This window comes from Heterodontus francisci, chromosome 5 (assembly GCF_036365525.1).
Source record: "Heterodontus francisci isolate sHetFra1 chromosome 5, sHetFra1.hap1, whole genome shotgun sequence".
Taxonomy (NCBI): Eukaryota; Metazoa; Chordata; class Chondrichthyes; order Heterodontiformes; family Heterodontidae; genus Heterodontus; species Heterodontus francisci.
The window spans coordinates 120544896-120571083 of record NC_090375.1 but is presented as its reverse complement, the minus strand read 5'-3'; the positions used below and the strand labels follow the sequence as shown (position 1 = coordinate 120571083).

At 40.8% G+C, this 26188-nt stretch overlaps 1 protein-coding gene across 17 annotated transcripts in view; it reads left to right on the top strand.

Annotated features, from left to right (window-relative positions):
• Positions 1-284: 284 nt before the first annotated feature.
• eya1 (EYA transcriptional coactivator and phosphatase 1) overlaps positions 285-26188 on the top strand; it is a 274463-nt gene continuing 248559 nt past the window's right edge. For 12 of the 17 annotated variants that reach the window (XM_068032014.1, XM_068032005.1, XM_068032015.1 and 9 more), the window contains exons 1-3: positions 2185-2390; positions 9976-10124; positions 12088-12215. In XM_068032014.1, coding sequence (XP_067888115.1) covers positions 12092-12215 — 124 coding nt within the window. In that variant the 5' untranslated portion in view covers positions 2185-2390; positions 9976-10124; positions 12088-12091. Of the gene's footprint in view, positions 356-377; positions 438-2184; positions 2391-9975; positions 10125-12087; positions 12216-12348; positions 12420-26188 lie in introns of those variants that run through there. The other 5 variants (XM_068031998.1, XM_068032001.1, XM_068031999.1 and 2 more) reach the window with 5 other exon arrangements.

Below are 26188 nucleotides of genomic sequence, written 5' to 3'. Positions count from 1 at the left end.
TAATTTGATTGTTTTAAGTTAAAACTATTTCTTAACTCTGTTACGTTGTAATCAAACCCAAATATAATACTGATAACGATCTTGAACCAAGGCGCTCATACCGTGCTGCCTATGAAAAGCGCAGCTTCCTTTAGTTGTCATTTCAATGGTCCAGCCCTGTAGGTTTATTCATTTAGACCTGTTTAACCATATATGGCTAGGTGACTATCCCAGAGTTCCTTGGCAGCACCAAGCAAAACAAAATCTTAGGTGTGTGCAACTTGAAGCTACTATACAGCTCTGACAAAATATTCTATTATAAGATTTCCTCTGTGTTTAATCAACTAGCGCAAAGAGGCGGGTGTCGCACTGAAAGGTACATTAGCAAGAACTGGATATATAGTGTGACAATATTTCCGCTTTAGATCTCTTTGCTGTATTGATGAATTGTGTAAAAGGTAAGAAGTGCCAGATTGGCAGATCTCAACGCGAAGTGATTTTCTATTCATTTGTATTTAACGTGTTTTTTAAATTACGTGCTTACTATTAAACTTAATATATATTATGCCATATATTCGGAATATGTAAAGTCCTATTGAAAGTGTATTACGTTTCAGAATTGTTAGTGACTCGTCTTATTATTCAGTCTATTCCTAGAACTCCAGTGGCACACCATGAGGCACCAATATTGTGACGGCACGCGCTCTATTTGCCACTTTGCAGTCTGACCTATGCAAGTTTACTGAGGAAAAACTAGACCACAGTGTTGCCCAGAGCTGTGCATTAATAACGCACAGGGGGAGTTTTAGTTTAAATTTTTTTTTTAAAGTATTTGATACTGAATTGGAGGGAGAGAAATGAGCAAAAGTATTTTACAAACATTTTAAAATGCAATTTCAGTATTAAACAATCATGTAAAATTCTTTTTCAATATATGGAATAACAGTTTTATGTGTAAAATATGTTAGGGATAGAAATAACAATAAAAGTTTTAAAGTGTTGTACAGTAACAGAAAACTTCTCACTGTTTACAGTTTCATAAATGTTTGAAATGTAAGATTTTATGTAATTCAGCATAAGCATATAAAAATTACATTTTAAAACTAAGAATATACCTTTAATTTAATTTCTTACAGATATATTCAATTTTTCAACATAGGTTGGGAAGATAAGCTTCAAAAGTTTCACTGCAATAGTTATTTCATTTTAGTCACTTATTAATTTAATAATTACTTATCAGAAATGTAGTGAGTAGTCATTAACTGGTACATAAGCATTGTTTTCAGTGGAATATTATGTTAGTCACTTGCTGGTTCCTTTTTATTTAGTCCAAAGAGAGCTGAAAATATTGTAGCTATTATGCTGCGGATCTGAAAAGTTTTTGTATCACCAGAGATAATACAATACATATATAAAACTAAAACTTGTTGCAAAATATATCCAGCATTCTTTTGTTAGGAAAAAATACATACATAAAATATGCTTTTTATGTAAATGTTTCAGTGTGTAAGTTAAAATGTTATTCCACATTATATGGTTTTTTGGCCTAAGTTACTAAAATAAAAGTATTTGCATGCAAACCTGTGAGAATGCCACATCGCTTTCTTTATTGTTCTGCTCTGATAAATATAGCAAAACTTGGTGTGTGAACTGTCAGTAGCTTTTAGATAATATAAAAGTAGATGCCAGACAAACATATGCTTTGCTGCCTGTTGATGGAGTACTTGAATTAGGTCAGACACACAGCTGTTTGTTTAGAAACTGCGGACTTGCTCATTTACATAATGAATTTATTTAAGCCACTAAAAGAGACTGGGATAACACAGAACTGATTTCTATTGTTTCATTTAAGCCAGTGGGGCTGGATGCAGGAGAAAAGCTGTGGTTTACATTACAAAAAACAAAAAGCCCTGAGGCTGCTTGGGCAGAACCACAAGATTGAGCAAACAAATAGGACGGATGAAGGTTCTGCCATTTCTTTGTCTATGGATCACTGATATTATCTGCTGCTGTTAATGGGAAAAGGTACATTGCTTAGAGCAGTGACTTAGCGACACAGAAGAGAGTTAGTGCTTCAGTTTGCTGGTAGCTGTGTACTCCCAAGTGTCATTTCCGATTCTAAGTCTTCCTGTCAAAGTCCACTGTGACTTTTTTTTCCTTTGTGGAAACTGCTAAACTCAGACATTCTCCAGTCAGAGTCTGCAGTGGTGACTGGACTGCACTCACCCAGCTCTGCTTCAACCTCCTCAACTGCTACTATGTTGTTTGCATATAACTTGGACAATTGGTGCATTGAGTGCAGACTTTCGTGTTGATCAGGAAAAGGATTATAGTAAGAAATGATGGTTTATTTAATTCAAGAGCTTGAAAGAGATCCAGAAGAGTTCAGGAGGATTTGCATTTAAAGTGCTGTAAGTACAAGTCTGCATCTATTAAATTGCACGGAAGAGCACTTTGGACCGCCAGCATTTGTCCAATTCACTGAGGCATCAGTAACCCTTTTCTATGTTTGCCCTGGGGACATAGTAAAGAAAGGCCTAGGTTAGGGTAATTCTTTTGAATGGTGTAGTTTTTGTACAATAATCATGTTTAGATCAATAACTATATGAGTGTCAGGATCAATATCCTTAGAAGAGTGAATATTACATTAATTTCATAGAAAGGCTGGATTAACATAACATTGACATAACAAACCTGTTATTTCCATTCTTAGATAAAACTCAATTCCACATATTTCTACCCAACATTTCTGAATTTAAATGATGCTTTGTAACAGGTGAACATAGCTTTTTTTTGTGAGTTATAAAGTTATTAGCTTTAAATGGGATCTTTGCTGTTATAATTTATGATTAATAATTCAACTGAAGAGGAAAATGTTTAATACCTTTCCTTTGACATACATCCCATTAAATATATAAGATCTATAAAAGCATATTTTACATTTAAATTGAGTATGGTGAATTTGAACCTGAGGACAGTTGATGGTCCTTGTTGAACCAGGAAATCCTTTCTCTTAGGAAGTTTAAATTTTCCTTGCACCAAGCAAAACATTCAGATCCCCATCGGAGACCTTTTCCTGACCAACAGAAAAAAATAGAATCTACCAAGTTAAACAGTTTCCATTTATTACTGTTTTTTATGCTGGACATATATTTAAAATGCTTATAAATAAAATTGATTAGCACAGTTAATTAGTTTTTATGTATGTTTGTGTTGTATAGTAATTTCTGTTATGATATGCTGCATGGAGCATTTTTCATTTAGATAGAAATAGTTTAAACATGAACAATTCAGCTTTTACATTTTATTACAGCTTCTCTGCTTTAGCCATAAGCCCATTATTTCCATTCTTTACTACTGTTACTTTGCTAATCTTGCACTGGCTAAAATGTTGCTCGATTTTAGACTGTTTTGCCTGTGTGTTTTGAAAAAGATCTGCATTTGGATGGATTAAGCTTCCCTTTACAAGCTGTTCATTTAGTCTTTTGCTGAAGCACTCAAAGGGGTAAATGCTTTTGTCACCATACAAAATGTTTTCGTATTGAAATGATGAGACATAAGCTTAGCTGATGCAGCTTAACCATAACATTTATGTGAATCAGAGAAGAAAAAATAAATTAATGCAACCATTCTCTTGGTCTATGATATAGACGGAAAGTTTTGAAGGAAAGAGCACATAGGTACTGCCAGCTGCAAGAATAGATATTCTCATATTAAATATATTACTGAAAGAATTCAAGGAAAAACTATTCCAGTGTGTGTTGATTGTTAGAAATGTTGCATTTTAATTTTTTTCAAAAGACAATTGACACCAAAACCAAATATGAAAATAATTATTACCATTCTGCTAGTTAATTTGTTTGAGTTATATCTTTATGTAATGGTCTGTCTATTGGTGTGGAGTTAATATTTTTTGGCATACGGTGACATAACTGAAATCTATAGTCTCATAAAATCTGATAATTAAGAGACGAAAAAGTAGCTTTTGTTTCTGATATGTATTTCCACTTCATCTATGAGGTGGTTTATGCAAATATCTATAAATTCAGTTTCTTAAATGTGAGACTATTTCTGCAAACAGATATCAAAGACTATGAGGTCCTTATATGGCAGCCTAAGAAGATATAAATGGTTTAGAATTGTGGCAAAAAAATTACTGGCAGCTGGTTGTGCAGAGGTGCTAGCACCCTGTGGTGCCCCGACTGCTGCCAAGGGTTAGAATTAATTTACTCCTTCTGTCCAGATTCCTTAGAATCCACTTGGAAAGTGATTTATAAAAGTGGATGTTTGCATTCAGTTGTAGTTTTATGACTTTAATTTTTATTTTTCAAAAATGTGTACACTTTGTATAATTCATTCTATAAATAAAAAGACTGAAGGACAATTTTGACCAGGGTAAATGCTTGCTCTTCAAAAAAAAATCCTATAACAAGAAAAGATGTTTATTAATAATCATGATATTTTAAAGATTTTTGAAATTAATCTTTTGAAAAACTTAATTTCACAAACTGAATATCAGACTACAATTCATAAACAGTTTACATTTCTCATATTATTCAAAACTGGAATTTCTAAGTATTTAAAGTTTTCATGTTGTATTTTACTAGTGGATTGAAATTACTTGCAGATATTAAGAGCTTAAACACGAGCTGAGAAAGAATGCATTTTCATTTATGCCTGGCTCTGCGGTAGGGAAAATGTGATAAAATGTCTACCTTAAATCTTGTTTGATCATCTCTCAAAGCGTTTCCCTTCTGGAAATAATTTCTGGGGTTGAAGAGCACAGCATTAACAGATTTAATGTAGCAATTCAGTCAGATGGCTAAAACAGTATGTCAGATTCAACAAAACAAAAGTAACAAATTGAAAATGTTCATGGCTGTGGGTCTACAGCAAATTACTATTTAAAGAGAAATGATACTTTAATTAAAATAATTGCAACTGAGCTAATGAACTGTTTATTTTACAAATACTGTTTATTCTGTGTCACGGCTGCATTGGGCTTTTGAGTTTTTTTTTGAGGGAGGATATGAAATTCTTTATTGATTTCAGTTAATATTTACTGTTTTGTACAGTCAATATATGTTTTCAATTTAATGCTTAACAGTTAAGAAAATTTGCTTTTTTGTTATTTTATGGAATATGATGTGTAATGAAAGTGATTATAAAACAAAACAAATAGCAGAAATCTTTAGTATGATAACCAGTAGTTGGTTACAAATGCCTGATTACTTATCTTTCAACATTTAAAAATATTTGAGATTGTTTTGATTTAATTATTAACTCATTTTGTGTTCAATGTATAATAAAAATACAGTGATGTATATGTTGCATAATTTTATCAAATCCCATTCAAATTTGCATCTCTGTTTAAAATTGAATTCTCTATGCATATACTTATATTTTTCTGGGCCAACATGGAAATTCAGCAGACTTGTAAGGTTTAGTTGCTTTGAAAGTAGCCTTTTTTTCAAAACTTTGACTTTCATTTATTTTATTTCCTGCATTGTAACAAGTAGTCAAAGCTGGAGGTGCACATCAATAATCAAGCATATATGATGTAGAGACATGTAGGTTTAAAAAACAAACTAGCTAAAAGACTACTCATAGGAATTATTACATCCCTACATCTTTTACTTGAACCACTAACATATTTTAATGGAACTGATACTGTTAAATCATAGTAACATGGATACTGAAATTAATTGGCAGTAAAACAATTTAATTAAGGCAAGTCAAAAGAAAATTGGCACATGGAAAGTTGAAGGTGGAGAATCTGTGCAGACAGTGCAATTCTTATTTAGACAATAAAGTAGCAAATTCAAAAACAGGGGCTATATTGGACATGCACAGACATGTATGATTCAAAGTGACTGAGTTGTTATAACGTAAGACAAAAGTAATGAGCTGAGCCTCTTTTAATATTTTATTAACACTTTATGCATCATTTAATTGCTGCTGTTGTCATTAAAATAAGTGTGTTGCTGTCCTGGGCAAAATGCTGACAGAGAGCAACATCAATGTCATGCTTAAAAAAAGTTCCTAAAACTTAGTTTACAGTTACGTTTCATCATAGTTTTGTGGTGTAAAACAATGTTTTAAATGTTTGAACCTCCTCCAATATTAAGCCTCTGTGAAGCAGTTTGAGATGTTTGTCTACAGTAGAGGCACAGTAATAATTGCAAATTACTATCATTATTGTACTATCCAATTTGTAAGAATGCTTTTAATTTTAATATGTTCGTATTCCTTTTTAAAAAATGATCACAATTTCAACGAAACCGTCACACAAGATATTGTCATGTGCTGAAGTGTCATTCTGCACATAAATTTGCACTTGTAAACACTTAAATAGTTTCAGAAATAGAATCTAATTCCTTATCAGAAAAAAAGACTAAAATATTACCACCATGAACAACTAAGATCTCTAAATTAGGTTCCTAGCAATTGTTAGACCTTGGTAAGATAAACCATCTGGAATACTTATGCATTCCAGTTCAATGACCCACTTGCTATATACTGTTTTTATTGCAGTTTAATAAAAAAAATTCTTTTGATAGTCCAGTATATTTAAAAGTAAAACTACCGAACAGGGCTAAATAGTAAAAAAAAATTAGTATAAGCAGGAATGTCTAAGAGTTGCTCTGTTGAATTTGATGGCACTTAGAATGCTTCATCTCCTCTGGCTTTGTTCTGGAAACATCAAAGAATTTCTGGGTTCGGGTTGAATTGAAATGCACATCAAAGATACTGAATGCTTTTTTTTAGACAATACGCGTTAGCAGGGGATAGATTTCTTTGTGCTTTAGAGCGAACAAATTCTACTCACCTGGACCATATCACCTGCTGGCAATTTGTATTGGTTATTGCAGAAGAACTAGTGTAGCTGTAGCTCATAGGTTTTTACTATTAACTTGAGTGGCAATATACAGAGTCACCTTAAGATTCCTAGTTAAGTGCAGAAACATATGTCAGGCAATTCTGTTGGATCGTCATAGTGAACATCATGAAAATATGTATTAGAATACAGTTAGAATGTGTTTTGTATACAGGTTGTTCACGTTTTTAGATAAATCATAGGAACATAATTTTCTTTTTTCCTAAATACAGATTGATTGCCCATATAGTATAAATCTTTGGCCTCCTTGTCTCGAGAGATAATAGGTAAGCGCCTGGAGGTGGTCAGTGGTTTGTGAAGCAGCGCCTGGAGTGGCTATAAAGGCCAATTCTAGAATGACAGACTCTAGTATAAAAAAGAACTGAAATCATGATTGTTAATATACACAAGTTTGCTCCCATGTTTTTCCACCTTATGCCAATCTAAAGCAAATTAGCCAATCTTGATTGGCCTATAACAAACTATTTTCATACTTCTCAGCCAACTATGTTATCCCTTAATCAGTTTAAATGCTGAATATTTTGTTCATCCATCTGTGGAATGTGCAAAATTTCCCATAATGACAGAACAAAAATGGAGATAATCTTGACTTTCCAATAATATCCACACTACCCTTCTCTCTACGATAGCATGGCTGCAGTCATGGCACTTCTCTCATATGATAAATATATATAATACCTTGGCTAGCGGAAATCTCAGTGTCAACATCTTGGAGTTGTGTGTATAATTTATTGTTAATAAGAATTCTAATAAAATTACATCCACATTTCATGTTGCCTTTGCTTATATCGTAGCTGTCTTGGAATCTTTAAAATGTCTATATATAGTATGTGGTATTAATTTGATTAAAAACTATACTGATTTATACGCTGTAGTGCATTGACTTTAATGTGAAGTTAACGTTCTTAGACCGATCACTTGACTTTCCAGAACTAAATTCCAGCTTCTATTTGCCAAATTTCATTTGGTTTGATTAAATGAAAATTAAAGTAGGTTAATAGCTAAAGTGGCATTAAGCATGACTAACTTCAATTTAATTATCTTTGGCTAAATTTAATATTGTTTACTCTTCAGTTAATTCAAATGTTTGTAATTTATTTCTTTTCCATTTTTAAATTCAGTATCTGGCCTTAAAATAGGACTTCCACACAATGAACAAATGGGTTATAAAAAGCCAATTACATTTTTGTTAAAGTAAATGTGCTGCATCATACCTTGCTGTACAGGTTCCTGCTAGCTTCTCTAGTTGCATTGTTGCAAAATGTGCTGAGCAGGAAATAGCAGAATTCCTAATTTTAAATATAATGTTTACCTGTTTCAGTCAAATCCAAATCTGTCTATTAAGTTCTAGCTCATCTCCGTTCTTCCTTTCAGACACCAATGAGTGGGTATTTTAAGTCAAATTAGGAATGTGCATAAAACAAGACCTGAGCCAATCATATACGGCAATAAATAATAAAGAAATGTTAGATAACTGGAAGTGACATTTACTTAAATTCTTCTAAATACATTTTTCAGCATTACAGCACAAAGTGAGATTTGATTTGAATGGGAAATGTGAAAACAGAATAGAGTAAGGTGACTGACACAAACTTAGATGCAAGCAATAAGATTACTGTGTTGTTTGCAATTGTTATACAGCATTATCTTCTTTAAACGAGGAAAGACTTGCATTTATATAGCATCTTTCATGACCACAGGGTGTCCCAAAGTGCTTCACAGCCGTGGAAGTACTTTTGAAGTTTAGTAACTGTTGTAATGTAGGTAACACAGCAGCCAATTTGCAGGCAGCAAGCTCCCACAAACAGCAATATGATAATGACTAGATAATCTTATGATGTTGATTGAGGGATAAATATTGGCCAGGATACCAGGGGTAACTACCCTGCTTTTCTTCCAAATAGTGCCATGGGATCTTTTACATCCAATTGAGAGAGCAGATGGGGCCTCAGTTTAACATCTCATCAGAAAGACAGCACCTCTGATAGTGTAGCATTCCCAGTACTTCTCTGGAATGCCAGCCTTGATTTTTGCACTCAGATCTTGGAATGGATCTTGAATCCACTGTGCATTTGTATTAGTATTAATTCTGCAATATGTGAGGGATGAAAAATAATACTGTGAAGAAACTTGGAAATCCTGTCCTCCCACTGTACAACTTGCAGGTCTCACTGCGACTTGTTAATTTAATTTTTCTACTTAATCAATTCTGGTGTTTCCCTTGATTGATCTATAACAATACCTTTGTGAAACAATTTTATCGGAGTTAACTTTTATAACTGCATCTTTGGCATGGAACTTAGATTCAGAATTGTATCAGTAGTGGATAAAATGTTTGCTACTGCTTTCTATGGGTGTCCTTACAAAGGTTAAGCAATAGACATAAACTATATCATTCAGTGAGGTATTTTCAGCAAGAGCTTTCTTTAGACTGCAAGGGGTGTTTTCATTAAATTTTAAAAACAGTAAAGTTTCATAAGTTTTATTCCAATTTCTCAATGAGGCACATTTATTCTATGTTACTAAACAAAATTACTTCGGAAATGTTAGCAAATTGAACTGTAAAGATTTTCTAGTATCTAAAATACCTTGGTGATGAATTCACAAGAACTATTAAATTTGCATGGTTTACTTTCAATTTAAAAGTGTAAAGTTTAAAGACTGTGATCTGAACTACAGTAAAGTGCATATGCTGAGTTGAGTAAATTAACCAGCATGATAGATGACGGTTGTGTAGGTCGGCCAGGAAAAAGTGATGTATTTCATTATGTGAATGGAAGGTGAAAGATCTAAAGATGTTGGAGGTAAAATGCTTCAGTTGTTTCTGTTACTTCTGTTCGATGAATTCAGTTTCCAACCGCTACCTGTTTTCAGCCAGTTCTTCCTGCTTACCTTGGCTAAACTACTTTGCATGTTGATTGGGGGAGGGTTAATCCAGTTTGCAGCTGTCTAACCCAGTGATGAATCACCTTCCCATCATTTGGCTGCTTTCCCTGATATGGGGAGGAGAAAAGACCTGTAGGAGGAAATGATACAAAAGATCAACTGAAAGACAATGTGACTCTGTAACACTGTCTCTTTCTTCCTTTTCGATAAAGGGAAAGAACATTTTTTTTTCAAGCTGAGGCCTATTGTTTGGGAATATGGTGAGCCGTGGCACTTGAATAACAGGGAGCTGTTTTGTTCTTGACTGGCAGGTGAAAAAAGCTCGACCTGATTCCAATGTTTCAGATCCTCCAGATTCCAGGTAAGAGCATTGTTGAAATTTTACTGTATGCAGTATGATTAGACATTGCCTATGCTTGTTCTTGGCTTTGTTCAAAAATATATAGCTACAAAAAATGATTTCAATAACATACTTTGTCAGTTAATATGCAAGCAATAAAAAAAAGTTTACACTTATTTCATAATAATTACCAGAGTCATGAGTACTATAACATTTTAAAACTGTTTCACTTGTGAATAGTTCATATTTGTTTTCTGTTCCAATCGTGCAGTGTATCTAAGTACATTTTAAATATTTCAAGATAGAGTCTTAGAATAGCATTAATGACAATTGTTTCACAATTACTAATGTCTCCTATGATACCTGTTATGCATTTTTATATTTTGGAGTTTTAAATTGGTATCGCTGTGAGAAGCAATATATAGATTTTAAAAGTAATGTGCCTTTTAATCACCAATTGCACAGTGAATAATGAACATCTTACAGATATTTTAGATCATAAAATAATGTTTTGATCCTTTTTGATGCAGTCTCGGTATTGCTGCAAATCTTCCAGTTCCAGAAAAGATACAATAACCACAACTTACCTCATAGACTAAGCTGCTCAATTGATTCAGCTTTACGTGAAATGTGGACTCAATCATAAATCAAATAGACAAAAGAAATGTTGCTTAGCCCTCTCTGTTTTCTGAGATCAAGTGGAAAATGAAGCACTCCAAATTACTATGGCAGTCTAATTCAGTTATAAACTGAATGGGTGCAACATCTTATCCCTTTTCAATTGGATGTGCTTAATATAATCCAAAAAGCAAACAAATCAGAAAGCTTAGTAATGTTTTAATGTATTTCATGCTAGGAAGGAAACAAAGAGTGCCTCATTTCCCTGTCAATTCAGCATATATTTCTCCACTTATTTGTAGTGTTACATCAAGCTAGAATATTCAATTTTCAGATTTGCAAAATAACTTTCTTAAATACTACGTAAAGGTTAAATTTTTGATGTACCATTCAACGGCATTACAATTGCTGAATCCCCCACGATCAACATTCTGGGGGTCACCATTGACCAGAATCTGAACTGGACCAGCCACATAAATACTGTGGCTACAGGAGCAGGTCAGAGGCTGGCAACTCTGCAGCAAGTAACTCACCTCCTGACTCTCCAACAGCAGCAACTCACCAAGGCTCCTTCAATGGCACCTTTCAAACCGGCGACCTCTACCACCTAGATGGACAGGGGCAGGAGATGTGGGCAGGGTGGATGTGGAAGGGATGTTTTCTCTTGTGGGAGAATCTAGAACTAGGGGTCACTGTTTAAAAATAAGGGGTCGTCCATTTAAGACAGAGTTGAGAATTTTTTTCTGAGTGTCTTTGGAACTCTTCCTCAAAAGGAGGTGGAAGCAGAGTCTTTGAATATTTTTAAAGCAGAGGTAGGTAGATTCTTGATAAGCAAAAGGGTGAAAGGTTAATGGGGGTAGGCGGGACTGCGGAGTTGCGGTTACAAATAGATCAGCCATGATCTTGTTGAATGGCGGCGCAGACTCGAGGGGCCAACTGGCCTACTCCTGCGCCGAATTCATACGTATGTTCGTATGCTTGGGAACACCACCATCTGCAGGTTTCCCTCCAAACCACACACCATCCTGACTTGCAACTATATCGCTGTTCCTTCTTTGTCGCTGGCTCAAAATCCTGGAACTCACTTCCTAACAGCGCTGTGGGTGTACCTGCACCAGATGGACTGCAGTGGTTCAAGAAGGCAGCTCACCACCACCTTTTCAAGGGCAATTAGGGATTGGCAACAAATGCTGGCTTTACCAGCGATGCCCACATTTCATGGAAGAGTAAAAAAAGTCAACAGATAAATAAAAACTTTTCTCAAAACCAGTTCGAAAGTGTTTTACTCCTGGCTGGTATTTATAATTTGAATGCATACACTTGTAATATTTTTCATCAAAAAACAAGAACCATTTCTTGTTTGTAGGTCTATGGAAATGCAGGATCTAGCAAGTCCACACAGTCGAGTATGTGGAAGTAGTGAATCTCCCAATGGTCCAAAACTTGACAACTCCTGTATCAATAATAATTCCATGACACCAAATGGCACAGAAGGTGAGTGCTTGATTTTCTTAATTATATGGTTTGATATGAAAAAAAATTTGGTGCCATGCATTCGTTGTCAGACATATTTGTTTTTTTTTCCTTTCAAGCCTCATGTGATATAATATGCAACCGTTTTTCCAAGTGACTTGAAAATCTTTTTGTCTTCCTAATGCCCCTGGCTTTTGGAACCAGGTGAAAGACATACTGTAAAAGGTATGCTTCTGTTAGATAGGAAGATTAAAAACTGTGTCAGAGGTTATGATTTATCAGAGAGACTTATAAAAGGGAGGTTGGAAGTGAGAACTCTACTGTGTTTATAAATAGAAAAAACGCCAACACTGTACAAGCAAAACTGATTCATTTTACTTTCAGACATTGCTCTTACTTGTCTTGGTTGATTGGACACCTCCTGCCAAGAATTATATTTTAGTTCTTTTAAAGTTTAAGTGAGAAAGTATTCAGCAGCAATAATCTTCTCACAAAAATAGTTATTGTTTTGCTGAAATATGTATTATATTTAGAGTTACAGCACTGAAACAGGCCCTTCGGCCCACCGAGTCTGTGCTGACCATCAACCACCCATTTATACTAATCCTACATTAATCCCATATTACTACCACATCCCCTACACTAGGGGAAATTTATAATGGCCAATTTACCTATCAACCTGCAAGTCTTCGGCTGTGGGAGGAAACCGGAGCACCCGGCGAAAACCCACGTGGTCACAGGGAGAACTTGCAAACTCCACACGGGCAGTACCCAGAATCGAACCTGGGTCAATAGAGCTGTGAGGCTGCGGTGCTAACCACTGCACCACCCTAAGATGAATTTACATTCCACTTTCAACCATGGTGGGATTTGAACCCAGGTCCCAAGCCTGGGCCTTAAGGTTACTAACTCAGTGATATTAGTACTACACCACTATCACTCCTTTTCTAGTTATTCAGGGAATGCTAAGCACTCACCAGCCATAAAGAAACAAAATGACTTGGCAATTTTTCAAAGATGGTAAGATAACATTGGGAGATGATGGCAAAACTATGATTTAGAATAGCAAGAAAAAACTACTGTCTAATTGACAAGAAAATAGAATGTGTGATATCTACATCAAACAAAACTGTCAACTGATCTAATGTGTTAAAATGTTAGTTTTAATTTTCATTGTTAAGAGTCACAATGCAATTGCTACAGAAATGTGTTGTGAAACTTCTGTTTAGTTGCATATTGCATCCTTAAAGGAAGTTTCAATTCTTTCAATTTATTCTTTAGAAATAAGTAAACATATTAAACCTATTGCTGTTCTGCATTTTCCTTGTAAAAGCACTCTGAAAAGTCAGCTGTTCACAATAACATCCAGTGTTAAAACCACAAGCATCTTGATAAGTCTCTTTCCTCTAGTAACAACCTACATAACTGTTTTTGCTCCACTGATATCACATAATTTTCATGAGATAGTTGCGCAGTACAAATGTGCCATGCTTCACGAGTAGAAGGATGCAGTATCAATTCCACACAGAACTGATTTTCCAAAATCAATGATGCTACTGTGGTGAGATGCTGAGCAGAACCTGTGACAAGTCATTTCTGACCAATGTCACACACAGCCGAGTAGCCGACCAGAGTGGCACAGGCAGAAGCTGAGGAGCAAATTGTACACCTGCTCTCTTGGCCTTCAGTGCAACATGGGCCAAGGAGATCAGGGTGCTGACAAGAAGATTAAAGAATTTGTTAACCAACCCGAAGTTCTTGTTTTCAAACTGTCAGTAGACTGTTTAGGAGAAGATCTCCCCTGTATGCTGATTGTGTCAAAATGGTAAGCGCAGAAAAAAGACCAAGGGGGAAAATTGGATAAGGCCAAATAACAGGCCTGGGGATCAGGCTGCATGATTAACCTGTGCCCATTTATTACGATGAAGGCAGCACCCAAATGTCATCTTGGGCTGAATTTTATTCAGGTGCTGTGCCCTGCAGCAGCGCACTTTCAACACAGCGGCATGCCTGCATCCAGCGGCCGCTGCCAAGCCACTGCGATATTACACCTGGGGGCTCATTTAAAAAGAGGGAGTGAAGCAGCCACTCCCGATGCATCCCCAGCAACAGCGTGCGGCGCCACCGCGTAGGCACCAGTGTCCGGCACCACCGCGCAGGCACCAGCGCCATTTTTAAAGGGCTTTAAGCCCTTACAATTAATTTTAATTTTTAAAGGGAAATAGATAGTGATTTTTATTAAATATAAGATTAAATGATGGAGGCCCTTCCCTTCCCCAACCCCCCACAATGGTAATTTAATTGCTCGAAATTAACATCAACTGATTTTTCAAATACCCGAACTTTCCCCCCAACCTTCAATCTTTTGCCTTCAATTCCTTCCCACCATTCCCACATCCAATAAAAATTAATTTTCTCACTCCTCCACCCCACCTGCCCTGAAATTTTTATTACTACCAGCAACCCCCGCAACCCCCCCCCCCCCCCACACCAGGTTCTCGCCTCGGAACTCCGTGCGGGGTTCCAAAGGCACACGAAGGCTGAACGGAGGCTGTAAAATTGCCGTGGGATGGTAGGTAAGTTAATTTGAATATATCTAATGTCAATCTACATATGGAGAGGAAGGGCCCGCCGCCTGGAGGCGGGGTAGGGGGGTGCTGTACCGAGGTCCCCGCTGCCGGTAATATGCAGTGGGCCCTTCTTGATGTTGCGAGTCAAAGCGGGCCTCTCCCCGCAGAATTTACCAGCCCCCGCGGTGTCGAGGGGCCAGTAAAATTCAGCCCCTTGTCTGCTAAATTAAATGATGGTAGCGTGCAGCCCAGTGCTAAACACACAGCTGAGTGGCTGCACACCTCAGCAGGGGGCCTTCATGTCAGACTAGCACCACTTGCACCTCTTAAAGGGGTGTTGCCTTCAGGCTATAGCAGGGGCTGGAACTGTTTGTGGAAGTGTCTCTGAGCAGGAAAAAGACTGAAAATGGCACAACAAGACAGAAAGATTGCTTCAAAGTTTTCTGATGCAGCACTGGAGGCCTTGGTACGGGAAGTGGACAAGAGAATAGAGGTCCTGTTCCCACAGAGAGTCAGGAGGCCCTGCAGACAGACACTAACAGCTGCACTTTATTATGGCGATGGGGATCCAGGCAGTGGGGTGGAAGGTGGGGGGGAGACCTCACCTCAGACCTCTTGTCAGACGCCCGAAGCCAATCGACGGCGGGCAGGCAATTAACTGCCCACCATCGGAGATGCTGTTCATTTTAAGGGATGAGCTCTCACCTCCAGAACTGCCAGCCAGTCAGAAGGCCGGCAGCTCTGCAGTACCGGCAGTACCACTGAGACTGTGGTGACGGCTAGTATTGCAGGAGGCCCTGCAGCATCAAGGATATTCGGGACCCCGGGAAAGGTGAGTGGGGTGCGGGGTCACCGGGGCCATTCAGCAGGCCCTGGCGATGGGGTGTTGGTGAGGGTGGGTGTGTGTCGTTCTTCGGGGAAGGGGTGGCGAACACCACTGGTTGGGGGGTGGTCCCTCTGGAGGCTTTGGAGTGCCCCCAAAGGAGAGACCGAGAGACCACGCCCCCCCGATGCCATCGTCCCTTCTGCCTTCCACAAAATTGAAGCGGAGGTGAGAAGAGGCCCTTAAGTGGTCATTAATTGGGCGGATAGGCCGTCCTCAGACTTCCACGTCCCGGGGTCAAAATGGCAGGACGCCCAGGCAAAGTCGGGAATGCCGCCCATAGTTTGTTTGCCCCATTGCCTCCGTGTCCATCTGCAAGGGCAGAATTTTATTCTGCCTTAGAATGCAGTGGGAGCAGATAGCCATCAGTGTCAATGTAAGCAGTCTAGCCCCAAGGACCTGGATGCAATGTAGGAAGAAGTTTAATGGCCTCACACAAATGGTTAAGGCCAGTGAATGCACTTTCAAATGAACCACTAGTCTCCCACACTATTCTATTCACCACCTCCCTCCATTTGCCTACTAGCATACTCTATCTCCTGAACATTCATAGTCTAGTCTCACCCTCACACACCTAGCACTGCTGCAAGCCTCACACTCTCATCTCTCAGCTTGTACACACTGCCAGCTATTCAACTGTGGCAGGTACATCATCCAAACACATTGCAACACACACACTGACACACATCCCCTGCTCCTGCAGGGGAAGTTAGCATATAACTGCAGCCAGCAGCACCTAACCGGTGGGGCGAAATAGGAGGAGATGGTGTTGATCATCATTGGAGCAGCCACAACTAAGGCTTTGCTAGCAGTGGGGCTGAAACCATAGAAGATTATGCTATTCTCCCCTCTAGTCCACCTCACATCCCACTTCCCTCTCATCCCACAATATGTGTAAACATGCACCTTTTGCTTCCACCCCACCCCCACCCCCCCCATCCCATGTCCCTCACCGCACCCCTACCATTGTGCCTTTCTCTTTTCAGATACCCAAGAATTGTTGCCTGGTTAAGCACTGGTGTGGGAGGTTGAAGTGCAAGAGGAGCAGGACACCGCTGATGAAGATATACTGTCATTCGATCTCACACTCACAACCATCAGCTCAATTACTAGCACTGCGTGAAATTTAGAGGGTAGCGTAGAGGTGGGATCTGTATGTGGTGGGTCACCGGGTACGAGTGTCCTGCACCCAGAGCTGGGGGAAAGGGTAGCACAGGCACCAGCTCCCAGGAGGGCGGGATCACACACAAGATCTACCGCAGAAGACTCAGTTGAGGGCTCTGATGGAGTCGCGCACAGAAAAAAGCCGATGGGCATGCAGAATGAAATGCTTGGTGCATTGGTGCTAGAAAACCACTTGTCATTGTTAAGGAGCTTGGCGGAGTCTGGCAACAACTTGGGCACACGGTTTTACGCAGACCTTGGAACCCACATTTTTCAGCGTGCAAATGGTGGCCAACTCCATGTCAGCACTTGTAGACCCAACTATGCTGCAGTGTCTGATGGCCGTTGTCCCAGCTTTCATTACAGCACAGGCAGAGACCACATAATGTCTGGATGCTGCAGTGGAAGTTCAGACTGAGGTTATGCAATCTCAGCTTGCTGCACTGCAGGCTCAGACTCAGACTCAGGGCTTGCAGGGTGTCACAGCAGTCCAGTATTCTGTCCTCCAACAAATAAATAGGATTGCTGAGGTGCAACCCCAAAGGAATAGCCATGGCTCCATGGAGCATGAACAGGGTATGCTATTACAGGCTGGGATCTTACTGGAAGTAACCAAGTCCCAACATTAAGACTTTGATTATCCGAATATGGACTGGGATAGTAGTAGTGTAAAGGGCAGAGAGGGGCAAGAGTTCCTAGAATGTACTCAAGAGAATGTTCTACAGCAGTATGTTTCCAGTCTAACGAAAAAGGAGGCACTACTAAACCTGATTCTTGGGAATAAGGTGGGCCAAGAGGATCAAGTGTCCTTAGGGGAACATTTAGAGGATGGTGATCATTGTATAATAATGTCTACATTGGCTATGTTTTATGACCAAGGCTGGAGGAGTGCACTGTCTTTCTCTAGTTCCACTTCTCCACAGGTCACAACATATATTTACATGCTTTACCCAGTTACCGATATGGCCAATTATACACTTAATCTACTTTAGTTTCTGAAAAAAAAGGTTTCTTTAATAAACAAAAAAAAATTAGTAATTTATTATAAACAAGACTGATTCAATAAAGATGCAAATCTTAGTAACACACAGGTTGAAATATGAAAGTTCCCTTCTAAATAACCCAACACGCACGCACACACACAGCGGTTATGGAAAAAATAAAGACGTTTTCTCTGCAGAGCTTCACTTTACAAAAAAGACAAAAATATACTTTGGTCAAATATTTGTTAAATCTTGAAGAAAAAGGATAAGATATGGAATGTTCCCAACTGGTCCTTTGGTCTGGTGTCTAGGTACATGGCAAAGGCTGTCACTGGAACCTTTTTGGAGCAGTTCTCTTCAAGTGACATTGAGGATTAATCTGGCAGGCTTTTCAGGAGAAATGCGGCGTCAGTTTCTCTATTTCTCACAGTGGATTCTCAAGGTTTATCAAAGAGGTGGCACATGATGAGTTGGATGCTTCTCTCAGCAGGCTGCAATCCCAACTAACATTCAAAACAGTCCGCACACCAACTGAACCAAAACAATATCCAAAAATGAAACCAACTCTTGACCACCATAAATCTTGACATGTCACTTCTCTGTAAACAACTCCCATAGTCAGCAAGGCTCCTGCTATTTCCTTAGCTCAAGACATGTGACTTCCAGTAAGTGCTTGCTTTTAAACAAAGTCCCAAGTCCTTCCAGTGACCTTTATTTTTAAAAAAAGTCCTGCATCTCCTCAGGTATTTCCATAGACTTTTACACACAAGTTCTCAAAAAATATAAAAAAATGGAATCACCATCATAACATATGGAAAAGGGCAACGCACAATCCAGAGTGAGAATAATGAACTATGGGAAAGCCAGCTTCAATGGGTGAGACTGGATCTCACCCAGATAAATTGGAATCAAAGGTTGGCAGGCAAAATGGTAACTGAACAATGGGCTGCCTTTAAAGAAGAAATAGTTCAAGCACAGTCAAGGTATATTCCCACAAAAGGGAAAGGTAGGGCAAACAAATCCAGAGCTCCCTGGATGATGAAAGAGATAGCGATTAAGATGAAGAAGAAAAAGTGTGCTTATGACAGATAACACAACAGGGAGTCAGGTGGAATATAGAAGGTTCAGAGGGGAAGTGAAAAAGCAAATAAGAGAAGCAAAGAGAGTATGAAAAGAGACTGGCAGCTAATATAAAAGGGAATCCTAAAGTCTTCTATGGGCATATTAATAGTAAAAGGGTGGTGAAAGGAGAAGTAGGGCCGATTAGGGACCAAAAAGGGGATTTACAGATGGAGGCAGGGGGCATGGCTGAGATATTAAATGAATACTTTGCATCTGTCTTTACCAAGGAAGAAAATGCTGCGCAGGTCATGGTGAAAGAGGAAGTAATTCAGACACTTGAAGGGTTTAAAAATGATAAGGAGGAGGTATTGGATAGACTGTCTGCACTTAAAGTTGATAAGGCACCAGGACCGGATGAGATGCATCCAAGGATACTGAGAAAAGTGAGTGTGGAAATTGTGGAGGAACAGACCATAATATTCCAGTCTTTCTTACATTCAGAGGTGCCAGAGGACTGGAGAATTGCAAATGTTACACCCTTGTTCAAAAAAGGGTGTAAAGATAAGCCCAGCAACTGCAGGCCAGTCAGTTTAACCTCAGTAATGGGCAAGCTTCTAGAAATGGTAATTCAGGACAAAATTAATAGTCACACAGACAAATGTGGGTTGGTTATGGAAAGCCAGCACGGACTTATGAAGCGCAAATCGTGTTTAACTAACTTGCTGGAGTTTTTTGATGAGGTAATAGAGAAGGTTGATCAGGGCAATGCTGTTGATGTGGTGTATATGGACTTCCAAAAAGCATTTGATAAAGTGCCACACAACAGACTTGTGAGCAAAGTTATAGCTCATGGAATAAAAGGGACAGTAGCAACATGGATATGGAATTGGCTGAGAGACAAGAAACAGAGAGTAGTGATTAATGGATGTTTTTTGGGCTGAAGGAAGGTTTGTAGTGGAGTTCCCCAGGGACCTTTGATGCTCCTGATATATATTAATGACCTAGACCTTGGTGTACAGGGAACAATTTCAAAATTTGCAGATGATACAAAACTTGGAAACATTGTGAACTGTGAGGAGGATAGTGTACACTTCAAAAGGACATAGACAAGTTGGTGGAATGGGTCGATATGTGGCAGATGAAATTTAATGCAGAGAAGTGTGGATTCATTTTGGTAGGAAGAATGTGGAGAGGCAATATAAAATAGTGTGCAGTTCTAAAGGGGGTGCAGGAACAGAGGGACCTGGGTGTATATATGCATAAATCATTGAAGGTGAGAGGACAGGTTGAGAGAGTGGGCATCCTGGGCTTCATTAATAGGGGCATAGAGTACAAAAGCAAGGAAGTTATGTTAAACTTGTGTAGAACACTGGTTTAGCCTCAACTGGAGTATAGTGTCCAGTCCTGGGCGACACACTTTAGTAAAGATGTGAAGGCATTGGAGAGAATGCAGAAAAGGTTCATGAGAATGGTTCCAGGTATGAGGAACTTCAGTTACATGGATAGATTGGAGAAGTTGGGGCTGTTTTCTTTTGAGAAGATAAGGTTCAGAGGATTTTTGATAGAGGTATTCAAAATCATGAGGGGTCTGGACAGGGTAGCTAGAGAAAAACTGTTCCCATTGGTGGAGGGATTGAGAACAAGAGGGCATAGATTTAAGGTAATTGGCAAAAGAAGCAATAGCAATATGTGGAAAAAAAATTTCATGTAGCAAGTGGTTAGGTCTGGAATGCACTACCTGAGAGTGTGGTTCAATGAAAACATTCAAATGGGAAGTGGATTGTTATTTGTAATGGAAGAATGTGCAGGGCCATGGGGAGAAGGCCGGGGAGTGGCACCAGATAAACTGCTCTTTTGGAGAGCTGGCACACATACAACAGGCTGAATGACCTCCTTCTGTGCTATGACAATTCTGTGATTCTGAAAGCGGGTGACGTTGCCACACGGGCGAGGTGTGGAGTTGCAAACGTGATGTTCTCAGGGCCGGTTAACTAACAGCCAGCCGACAGGGGAGCCGGCCAGTTAGGCAGCACAGGCGAGGAGGAGGTTCCAGCTCAGGCAACGCTGGCACCATATTTAAAAGGCAGACAGTAGTACTTGTCCATGCAGCAGCACAAATTGATAACATGGCTGAAGGCTGATCAAAGGTCACTCCATGATTTACTGATGCCTCCCTGGAGATGTTCCTCTAAGCTGCAAGGGCACTGAGGGAAGTCCTGTTCCAATGGAACAACAGGAGGGGATTGGCTTGCCAAACAAAGTAGGCCTGGATGGAGATAGGAGGTCAGCAGCCATGGGGTTGTCCACCATACCTGGGTGCAGTGCCAAAAGAGGGTCAATGAGCTGATGTGTTCTGGCAAGGTGAGTGCAGCGCATAATATTACGCTTGCAGCCTTAAATGTGACTGAATATGAATTTGAGATTGGAAAAGGGGTTGCCTACCCAATTAGTGGAGATGCCCATACATCAGCCTTGGCTATCACATACACATTAGTCTCTTTGTGCAGGATACCAGTCAGGCTGTGGTGACTCCTGCACAGCCACTACTGATTGGCCACATGCAGGAGGCATCCCTGTGGCACCATGACGGACAGCTGGGCTCCCACCAGCATAGGTGTTGTATGTGTCTTTGATGAGCAAGTAACAGTGGGAATTTATTTTCTTTCAGTAGAAGAGAACTCACAACACAAGGCAAATATTTAGAACCAGAGGCAGCATGCCCTACATGACCATCCTTATGTCTATGGAAGAAGAGATGTTTGAGCAGGGAGGAATGGAGGCAGGCATGGCAATCGCTGATGGTGAGATGGGTGTGGAGCCTTGAGAGAGTGAGTGGCCTAATAGATGGGCGCAAGAGACGCTCTGGCGAGCAGCAGGCTTAGTGCTGATCTGCACTACTGGTTACCTAGAGCTCCAGATGATGAGTAGTCAGAGGATGTGTTGGAAAGCGCATTGCCCTCTCATCATTCCTCTCTCTCCCTCTGGAGATGTGTGCAGACGTGAATACTGTCGCCACCTCCATGAGGTCTGTGAAGCAATGGCTGGGCGAGAGGGGATCAAGACACCTGGAGTCATTACCAGCTTCTCAGACTCCTCAGTGAGCAAGGAGGGCCAAGTATGCCCTGAAAGAGAAGGGGAGTGGCTATCTGCAGCATCTGGGGGCTCCCCTCAGCATGCTCCTGGCATTGATGGCAGGTTCTCATCCCTTCTGCTAGTGACACCAGCGCCTCACAAAGCAGCGGAGGCAGAGGCGGCTCCTGCACCTGTGCAGGAGGCCCTCAATATGCTGGGGCTCTGCAGGCCTCAGGCAACTAGAGGATGACTGCATGGTCATCAAAAGCCACAGAGTTGAAAGGTCAGCAGCCTGCCTCCACCTCAGCTGACAGTGCAGGGGGAGCACCCACTAGTGCATAAAAAAGTTCACTTAGCTGTACTTGGGTTTCACAGGGTTTTATTTTGTTATTACCTGTCACCTTGCTGTGTATGTGTCTTCAATGAGTTCTGAAATGGTGCACCACAAAAAGAATCTCTTCCTTTTTTACACACTACTGGGCCACTAACAGTTTGCTGGCTCCTGCAAAGTGTATGATGAGAAGTGCCACACCGAATGGGGTCATGACATTTCCCATGCTGTTGCCTCATGTGATGGCGGCTCCAGGGAAATGGTAAGGACATCCAAGGAAATGGCAAAAGGTCTGCAGAAGGTGGAAGATTTATTGGATTGACTAGGAGTGTAAGTAAGGCTCAAGTGAAAGCCTCCCTTGTATGACTCTGATTGCACCTTGCCTGCTGTCCCTCAGGGTCTTCATCCTGTTGTGCCTGGTCACCATCCCCCTCCATATCTTCATTCTCAGAGGAGGTATCTCAATCCAGGATGTCATTATTCAAAGCTTCTCCCCTCTATAGCACCAGGTTGAGCAGAGCACAGCATATCACCACGATATGCGAGACCCTTGCTGGGGTATATTGAAGGGCTCCACCAGATGAACCTCATCTTCAGACAGACCATGGCCTGCTCAATGGTCACTCAAGTTGTCCCAAGGCAGCTGTTGTAACTTTCCTCTGCATCTGTGCTTTGGTTCCTCATAGTGGTAAGTAGCCAACTCTTCAGTGGGTAGCCCTTGTCGCCCAGTATCCTTCCTTGAAGACAAATGGGGGGGGCCTAAAAAGGTTAGCATCTGGGATTGCCTTAGTATGTAGGCATCGTGGCAGCTTCCCGGGGACCTTGTACAGACCTGAAGGATCTATTTGCAGTGGTCGCAGACAAGTTGTACATTGAGTAAGTGGAAGCCCTTCCTGTTGATGAAGGCTGCTGCCTGGTCTGTGGGAGCCTTGATGGCCACATACATGCAGTCAATGACACCCTGCACCGGGGGGAATCCAGTGATGGCCCCAAATCCTATAGCCCTCTCAGCCTGATTGTCTGGATCAGTGCGAAAGCTCATGTATTGTCTGGCCCTCCTGAACATGACGTTGGGGACTGTCTTGATGCAGTGATGAGTTGTAGACTGGGAGATCCCACAGATTCCTCCAGAAGATCCCTGGAATAATCCTGAGGCATAGAAATTCAGTGCCACGGTGACCTTCAGCATAACAGGCATTGGGTGCCCGCTTCTTCTCATAGGGCTCAGCTCCTCCTCTGTCATGGCACACAGTTCGGTGACCGCCTCCCTGGAGAGGCACAGTCATTGGTGCCACTGCTGCTCCAACATTTTCAGGAAGCTGAGCTTCTGACATTCGACCCTTTCTGGTGGGTAGCCTCATCTATGCGGAAGAGACTGGTTGCTTGCCCCTCTGAGTGTTGCTGCCCTGTTCCCGGTGGCTGCAGCTCTCTCCCTCTCTGATGCTCCTCCTTACTGCCAAAGCCTGAGTGAATAAAGCCCTTCGCAAATAGCTGCACACAATTCTCTGGGCCTCCCATCCCCTGTTACTCTGTACAAGGAGTGCCAAGATAGAGAGGACACTCAACCAGAATGCCTCCGCTGTGTTAGCTAAGTTTTTCTTTGCTCCCAATTGATACTATTGCTGTCTACTCAGTATCACACACCCTAACAAGTCACAGTACCTCTCGCAATGGCTACTGACTGCAGCCAACAATGGCCTTCCGCTGAGCTTCTGCCTTGTTATAGCTGGCGAGGCTCTGAAGCTCCATTGTTCCCGTGTGCCCCTCGTAAAATGAAAAAAAAAACAGTTAAAATTGCAGTTAATTGTCTGTTTAACAGGCTTAGTTACCTTCCTGCTGCTTTCCAGCGTGACCTCCTCCCACCAGCCCAGCCACCTCTGATAATATCCGCCTGCGATGTAAACATGTCAGGCTTCCCGCCTTATGCATTTTGCCACCATTTTACCACCGTCCCACCTCCCAGCCCATCTCCAAAACGCTGAGAAATTCCCAGCCATTGTGGATATGTTACTCGGCTAGTAATCCAGAGGCCTGGACCAATAATCCAGAGATAGCCACCTTCTCAAGGGCAATTAGCGATGAGCAATAAACGCTGGCCTAGCCAGCGACACCCACATCCCATGAATGAATAAAAAGAATGAGTTCAAATCTCAGCATGGCAGTTAGGGATTTTGAATTCAGTTAATTAAATACATCTGGAGTAAAGTAGCTAGTATCAGTAATGATGACCATCAAACTACCAGATTGTTGTAAAACCCCATCTGGTTCACAAATATCGATTTAGGGAAGAAAATGTGCCATCCTTACATAGTCTGGCCTACATGTGACTCCAGATCCACAGTAATATGGTTGATCCTTAACTGCCCTCTGAAATGGCCGAGCAAGCCACTCAGTCATATCTCAACGGCATTTAGGGGTGAGCATTAAACGTTGACCCTGCTAGTGATGCCCACATCCCATGAATGAATAAATTAGACAAGAAAACCTTCTGCCCTCTCTTAGGATGAAAGCAGCTGTCTTCCCAGCCCTGCCCCTCAACCGGTGTCTTTGCTGTTGCCTTTCTGGCAGCCAACCCAGAATTGTGCCGCCCATACCGAGGTGGTATAGTCAGAAGCAGGGCCTTCTAAACCCAGAACTACTCAAAGGCATCTTGTAAGGCCATCTGCAGTCTTCTGCACTATGACAGTATCCACCAGCCATGTTGATACACACACTGCACCTGGCTTAGGTTGAGGTTACGGATAAGGCCTCTTGCTGAGAGGCTTCCTCCTCCTCCCTCCATAAGCAGCTTATCCTCTTCTGTCATAAAAACAGAACATGGTGGAAATACTCAGCAGGTCAGTCAGCACCAGTGGAGAGAAAAACAGAGTTAATTTTTCACGTCTGTGACCTTTCATCAGAACTGATGCATTCCAGCATTTTCTGTTTAGCATCCGCAGTATTTTGCTTTTGCATTATCCTCTTCTGTGCTGCCTCTACTCCATCTCTCTCTCATGTTGCAGGCTGAGGGAGATGGTAACTATAGCATCAATGACTGGGAACAAGTGGTCTCCCCAAAATCCTTGAAGTCAAAAACAAGGCCTTCTTCACGCCCAGCACCACTCCCTGTCGACTTCAGCAACTTTACACAACTCTACAAATCACCAAGCACTTTACAAACTCAGACAGAGCCAGTAGAAATCAATCAGCAACTAACCTGAGAGTGGTTGGTGATCTCTTTAAATAGCGCTGGGGGGGGGAGGGGGGGGCTCCTTCCTGCTGCTGAACACATGTTCGGCTATGCGTGTTTAAAAGAGAGCATTAACTGGAGCAACAAGGTCAAAAATGGCACCACTGGCATAAAATCAGCTTTACATGCTGATTTATGTCACAATATGCCTACTCTGCCTACTTCTGACGAATGCTCCTAACAGCCGTGCTACTGATATCTACAAAAAAGTGTCCAGCACAATCTTTGCCAGAAGTGTACGTGCATGGCATGGATACCATTTTTCAACTAAAAAGGAAGTCATAGCTCCGAAACCATGGACATTGCAGAGCCGAATTTTGCACTCCAAGTTTTTGATCACCTGCCACTTAGTGCACAGAAGAAATCATCCACCCTGGTTATTACAAAAAAGTTGTGCTTCAGCTTTCCTATATAACTTTATCAACAGAATACAGTAGAGTTATGGTAAACTTTTACTTTCTGCTGCCATTATCATTGTGAAGCTTCACCCTGCTAATGGTATAAATCATGGGGTCCAACGCACTGACCAGAGTTTCGCCTGACGAGAGCATGGCTCAGGGAAATGGGTGCACGGATTAGCACGTCAATACCCAATACTCAATTTTTTGTGAGTCAGTTGCATTGACATTTCTTGACCCAATCTTGAATCCATGCTGAGAATGGAGCCTTGTAAAATTTCCCTGTGGGCTTGATATCTGTT